Here is a 6,867-nt window from a genome sequence, read left to right on the forward strand (position 1 = left end):
CGTCAACTTTTCGAAGGCCATAGATAGGCCTAAATAAAATGTTTTTAATTGTGTACCAGTTTAACGTTGAATATTATTTATGATTCGAACTTTATACACAAGTGCCAAAATACTATAATTATAATTCCGTATAAATTTAACGGGTAAATAAATGTATATTTTAAAATCATATAACAGTAACTTACCTCAAATTAAAGTATAGGCAGTACATCCAACAAATAATGCAATTAATTAAAACGTGATGATTGGTTTAGTCAACAGCTACATAACATTCAAATGCTTTTGTTTGTTATTGTTAAACACAAAGCTGCACAATGGGCTATCGATTTATTTAGAATATTTAAACACGACAAACAGTGTAAGGGGATTTATACGATAAACAGTGTTAGCTAGTGTAAGGGGATTTATACGATAAACAGTGTTATCTACTGTAAGGGGATTTATACGATAAACAGTGTTAGCTAGTGTAAGGGGATTTATACGATAAACAGTGTTATCTACTGTAAGGGGATTTATACGATAAACAGTGTTAGCTAGTGTAAGGGGATTTATACGATAAACAGTGTTAGCTAGTGTAAGGGGATTTACACGATAAACAGTGTTATCTACTGTAAGGAGATTTACACGATAAACAGTGTTATCTACTGTAAGGGGATTTACACGATAAACAGTGTTATCTACTGTAAGGGGATTTACAGGTATGTCAGTGTTTAGACTACTCGTGTTCTGAGTGAAGAAATAACAAATTACCTGCTATAAGGTCGTTTAACGAAACCGCTGTCAAAGGTCACCGGACAGATGGTCGTAAGACGTATGCAGTGTTTTTTGTCCAATGCATGTAGCTCTTCCCTCAGGGACGACATCAGTCCTAGAACGCCATGCTTGGAAGCTCTGAAAGAAACGTACTTTGTTCAGATCCTTTGATTAGTACTTGTTAACAGACATCATCACCCCTCCCACCAAACATGCTCGCCCTTTCAGCCGAGGGGGCGTTATAATGTGACGGTCAATCCCACTATTCGTTGGTAAAAGAGCAGCCAAAGAGTTGGCGGTGGTTGATGATGAATAGCTACTTTGCCTCCAGTCTTACACTGCTAAATTAGGCACGACTAGCGCAGATAGCCCTCGTGTAGCTTTGCGCGAAATTCAAAAACAAACAGGCATCATCATGTTGAAGATCACTCAGGTTAAAGTTTACATCATTGGGATTACAGCCTAGAGAGGAATACGCCGACTTGTAGGGGAAGAGTTAAATCTGAAACACATGGATTATCGTCAACATATATCTAATCTGGGACGCCAATTCCAGGATATTAGAATTTCAGGTTAGTATATTGATTTTGTCCATCTGATGTGCTTAATGTATAGGAATAACCAAAAAATAATAACCAGACAAACAGCAAGTCCAAAACGGAAAACTTCAAAACTGGTTCCTTTATCCACCTTCCTTTCCAGGCTGTAATCCTGATGATGTGATCTTCAACATGATGATGTTTGTCAACAAGTTTTTAATATCGGGTCTCGATTTCAACATTCCAACCTTCAAACCCGACTATTATAATTACAAAAAAATATGTTGTAGGTCACAGGTCAAACCACCGAAGACAACAATGAGTTAACTGCAGATATATATATATATATATACCGTTGTGGGTTCAACGTTTCGGGCAATGTCCTTCTTAGGGTATCACTAATTAAAAAGCAAATCTGTAAACGAAAACATTCTATTATAATTGTATTTATAATGCTCAAACTCTGCTATAAGAAACGAATTGATGGTCATTTGTATGGGGGAGATACGTCATATATTCGACATTTAAAACGTTTATAAGCCTCAAAACGAAGTCTTAATTCCCTGGTATAAACTGTTTAAATTCTATGATTACTCGTTTCAAAACACCCATTTTATTGTTTCAGGTATTTTCTTATTCCAGAAATGAAATATATATAACATTCTACAACATAAGCGACTCTAGTTATAATTCAATACCAGGTTATTCTGTTGTTTTCTGACGTTTTATAAAAAAATTATCGAAGCAACTATTCATTTTTTCTAAGGAATTGATTACACATCATATGGATATTTCCGCGAGTTTTATTACGGTAGATTTCTTACACAAGCTATTGGAAAAATCTAACTGAAAATCTTAATCTATCATCGTTCCTAGAATTTCTCTTATGTTTAAACACAGAAAACAAAAAGAAGACAAAACATAAAGTTGTTTGAATACAAATCTATTGAAGAAGTGGACACATAACTGTTGGCGGTTAAAACATTTACTTGTTTTCTCAAATAACATTAATTTGGCACTGAACTGTGTTGATCAAGCGTTTTATGTCCTTGTGGTTTACAGAGCTCATCAGAGTAAAAGTATACACTGAATCACCACCTTTTCTCGAAATAACGAACTGGATTCAGCGTGACTTATACTCTTCCAGATGGAGCTTGGCATGACCTGGCGGTTAGGGTGCTTGACTCTAATTCTGTGGGCCACGGGTTCGAATCCCATCACGGAACATGCTCTCTCTTTCAGCCGTTGGAGCTTTATAACGTGACAGTCAATCCAGCTATTCGTTGGTAAAGAGTAGCTCAAAAGTCGGCGGTGAGTGGTATTGACTAGCTACCTTCTCTTTAGTCTAGCACTTCTAAAATAGAAACGGCTAATGCAGGTGGTTCTCCAGTAGCTTTGCGCGAAATTCAACAAACCAACAAAGAAGCTCTTCAAGATATTTGGGGTGTTTTGTTAGGAAGTAGGCTACTTGTCCAAAAGTGTGGATAAAAATTGTTTCACTGCTGATAGGAGAGGAATATGGCGACAGCTGCAAAGTTTCGGTTCATTCCAGAATTCTAAATGGGATTGAAATCAAATAATTGCGATGGTTTAAGTCACTGCAAAGGTCTTCCAAACAATTTTTTGTGCAAGCACTGTGAATCATTTGTTCCTGAAATCCATCATTATGGGTCAGTAACACGTTCAGGTACGTTTTGGATGTGATCCTCCTTTCTAAAGGAACCAAATTACCCTTCACATATCACTATTGCATTGTAAGACACCCTTTTCCTCGGTGTTTAAATCCAACTTTATGGGTAAGCTTAATCAGTAGCAGTGTTAAGGTACACTGTGTGTGTGGCTCTCCCTCTTGATGGAACCAGATAACTATTCTAAAGGTACACCATGTGTGTGACTCTCCCTCTTGATGGAACCAGATAACTATTCTAAAGGTACATCATGTGTGTGACTCTTCCTCTTGATGGAACCAGATAACTATTCTAAAGGTACACCGTGTGTGTGACTCTCCCTCTTGATGGAACTAGATAATTATTCTAAAGGTACACTGTGTGTGTGACTCTTCCTCTTGATAGAACCAGATAACTAGTCTAAAGGTACACCGTGTGTGTGACTCTTCCTCTTGATGGAACCAGATAATTATTATAGCCTCACCAACACTTTGCTCTTGTGGAAAACAATAAGTGAAAAATGACTATCAACAATTACGTGATCAAACATACTGTTGGTATGAACTTGCTTTCTATTCTCTATGAGAAAAACCTATACACTGGATAGGTGAAGTGAAGAAAAAAGTGTCATTGGCTATTATCCAATTCTTCACATTATATAGCTGCACATCAGCAGATATAATAAATAAAATTAGTATTCCGAAAATTGTTAAGTCCGGAATCTAAGTTCAAGGGAGGTCAAATTCAATCTACACTTTAATGAACGTGTGTTACTGGGTTGTACTGGTTTCGGATAATTCCACTCCTCATCAGTAACCCTGAACACAAGTTAACCAAAGAGAGATAAGCTGGGCCTATACCATAGTTAAAAATATCGAATATACTGTTGGTGTGAACGTGCTTTGTAGTCACTATGAGGAAAACCTATACACTGGATAGGTGAAGTGAAGAAAAAGTGTCATTGGCCAGTTTATTTATTAGTTACGTGATATTTGTTGGCCTTTTTTTTACACTTAGTACAGTTGAAAAAAATTGAATTTTATCATTTTGGAAGAAATGAGTCAACTTGGACACACACTATGTTGCTTGTTGTTTTTAACAAATCATTTCAATCAATCATTTTTCTTTTGGGAATTAACAGCAGTTGAAAGCCACAGTTTCTTTGTCGATTATTGCTTTTAATATACTCTGATGGCAGATGACTCTGAACAGAAGGCAAAATAATGATATTTAATATCAACAGTCTCGATAGACTCTGGTGGCAGATTTCTTTCAGTAGAAGAATGTGGCATTGACTTTCTTTAGAGAGAGGTGTATTGTCTCTAATAAATAAGTTAAAATATTATTATTTTATCGAAATTATGAGTAATTAGAATTATTTGTATAAATGTTTGATTAACGTTTTTAACAACAGATGACGTTTGTTGTTTATACTGGCATTAAGTTACTAATCTTTTAAAAATTGTTCCATCAAGAATCATCGCAGTACATGGTAAGTACAGGCGTTAAAATCTCAAAACAATGAAACGTTTTAACTTAGTAAAAAGGCCCAGTATTACATGTTATCATTCGTTAACTTTGAGAGTTTTAAATATCTCAATTACTTCGTATAGCGTATAAACTAACTTTTAAAGTGGTCAGTGCGATAGTTGACGCCATTCTATACAAACTTTCTGAGAATTAATTTAATTATTTTCACGTCGAAAACCATTATTTTAATATGCGTATTTTTTCATTTTATCGTCCTTGTAACGTACGAAAGTTAGGCTATAACTACTAAGAATCGGCCAAATTATCACAGCATATAACTTTGATTTTCCGGTAGATGGCAAAACATGTATTTTAATTCAGTGTTGGTTGAACCTCTAGTAGAAGTTAGATGCAAAATTTTGCATAATTCCTCACTTTTAATGATTCTTATAGTTAGAATATCCGATACTAATTGGTGCTATATCGCCATATTTAAGTTATACTGTGTATATGGCGAAGTATAAAGTGTATGAAGAACGACGTTGATGAGTGCTATTAGTTCTGCTCTCCATCTTTAGGTAGCCTAACACGTGCTTCCAAGTTTCACGGCTACTGAAGTTTAGGTAACATTACGAAACTTGGTCAAAGAAGCGCGTAGAAGAATTATGTGACTTCTTTTTAGCTACTAAAAAAGTCAGCTAGAGTTTACAACTTTGACCAGGAACGATGCAAGGTTTGTGTTAGAATTTACAATTTTAACTAGGAAAAATGCAAGGCTTGTGCTATAATTTACAACTAAATAGGAAAGATGCAAGGCTTGTGCTAGAAATTACAACTTTAACTAGGAGGAATGCAAGACTGTGTTAAATTTTACAATTTTAACTTGGAAAGATGCAAAGCTTGTACTAGAAATTACAACTTTAACTAGGAAGAATGCGAGACTGTGTTAAATTTTACAATTTTAACTTGGAAAGATGCAAGGCTTGTGCTAAAATTTAAACCTCAACCAGGAAAGGTGCAAGGCTTGGGCTAGAATTTACAATTTTAACCAGAAAGGATTTAAGGCTATCGTTAGAATTGAGAACTTGAACTGGGAAAGATGCAAGGCTTGTGTTAGATTTTACAATTTTAACTTGGAAAGATGCAAGACTGTGTTAGATTTTACAATTTTAACTAGGAAAAATGCAAGACTTGTGCTAGAATTTACAACTAAATAGGAAAGATGCAAGGCTTGTGCTAGAAATTACAACTTTATCTAGGAAGAATGCAAGACTGTGTTAAATTTTACAATTTTAACTTGGAAAGATGCAAAGCTTGTACTAGAAATTACAACTTTAACTAGGAAGAATGCGAGACTGTGTTAAATTTTACAATTTTAACTTGGAAAGATGCAAAGCTTGTACTAGAAATTACAACTTTAACTAGGAAGTATGCGAGACTGTGTTAAATTTTACAATTTTAACTTGGAAAGATGCAAGGCTTGGGATAGAAATTACAACTTTAACCAGAAAAGATGCAAGGCTGTGTTAGAATTTACAATTTTAACTTGGAAAGATGCAGGGCTTGTGCTAGAATTTATAACTTTAACCAAGAAAGATGGAAGGCTGTGTTAGAATTTACAATTTTAACTAAGAAAGATGTAAGGCTTGTGCTAAAATGTACAACTTTAACTAGGAAGAATGTAAGACTGTGTTAGATTTTACAATTTTAACTTGGAAAGATGCAAGGCTTGTGTTAAATGTACAACTTTAACGAGGGAGGATGAAAGGCGGTGTTATAATTCAAAACTTTCACTAGGAAAGATGCAGAACTTGTTGTAGAATTTACAGCGTTAACTGGAAAGGATGCAAGGCTCGTGCTAGAATTGAAAACTTCAACTAGGAAAGATAGAAAGCTCTTGAAGTGTGCACAAACGTTCTTCGAATGATGTCTCTCTCTGATAGGGTAACCAACTACAGAAAGGTTTTCGAAAATCATTTGAATCGACAGAGACGAACCCTCACCATTAACTTCGATGACAAATAGATTTAGATTATAAGTTAAAAATTAAGTTGTTAAAATATCACTTCAAAAGTGGTTCCTTAAATATCAGCTCTATTTTCAAAGGACATAATTATGGTTGTTTTAGATTAGAAGGCAAATTCTTTGTGCAAGAAAGAAAAGAAATTGAATTTTCTTGAAGTTTTATCAATGTTCTTTTTTGCAGTTTTCCCCTTTAAAATAATAATTATGATTGATGAAAATGCTTCAGAATAAGACTTTTGAGCAAAACTGACATATTGATGGAGCATTAATGGACTTCTGTGTATATGGAAAGGTTTACAAACCTAAGTACTAGTTTGGACTCAGATAAGATTAAATGGACTATCACGGATAGTTCCGGCAGGCCCGTTAACCATTAGTCAAAAATTAAATCAACATGTCACCAGTGGTGGGAT

General features: G+C 34.9%; 1 protein-coding gene across 1 annotated transcript in view; it reads right to left on the reverse strand.

Annotated features, from left to right (window-relative positions):
* The window catches only part of LOC106476406 (17-beta-hydroxysteroid dehydrogenase 13-like), a 10,496-nt gene that overhangs the window by 1,703 nt on the left and 1,926 nt on the right, over positions 1-6,867 (reverse strand). Inside the window, exon 2 of the mRNA XM_013937066.2 lies at positions 751-891. Coding sequence (XP_013792520.1) covers positions 751-891 — 141 coding nt within the window. The remainder of the gene's footprint in view (positions 1-750; positions 892-6,867) is intronic.

Source organism: Limulus polyphemus, unplaced genomic scaffold (genome assembly GCF_000517525.1).
Source record: "Limulus polyphemus unplaced genomic scaffold, Limulus_polyphemus-2.1.2 Scaffold10479, whole genome shotgun sequence".
Classification (NCBI taxonomy): Eukaryota; Metazoa; Arthropoda; class Merostomata; order Xiphosura; family Limulidae; genus Limulus; species Limulus polyphemus.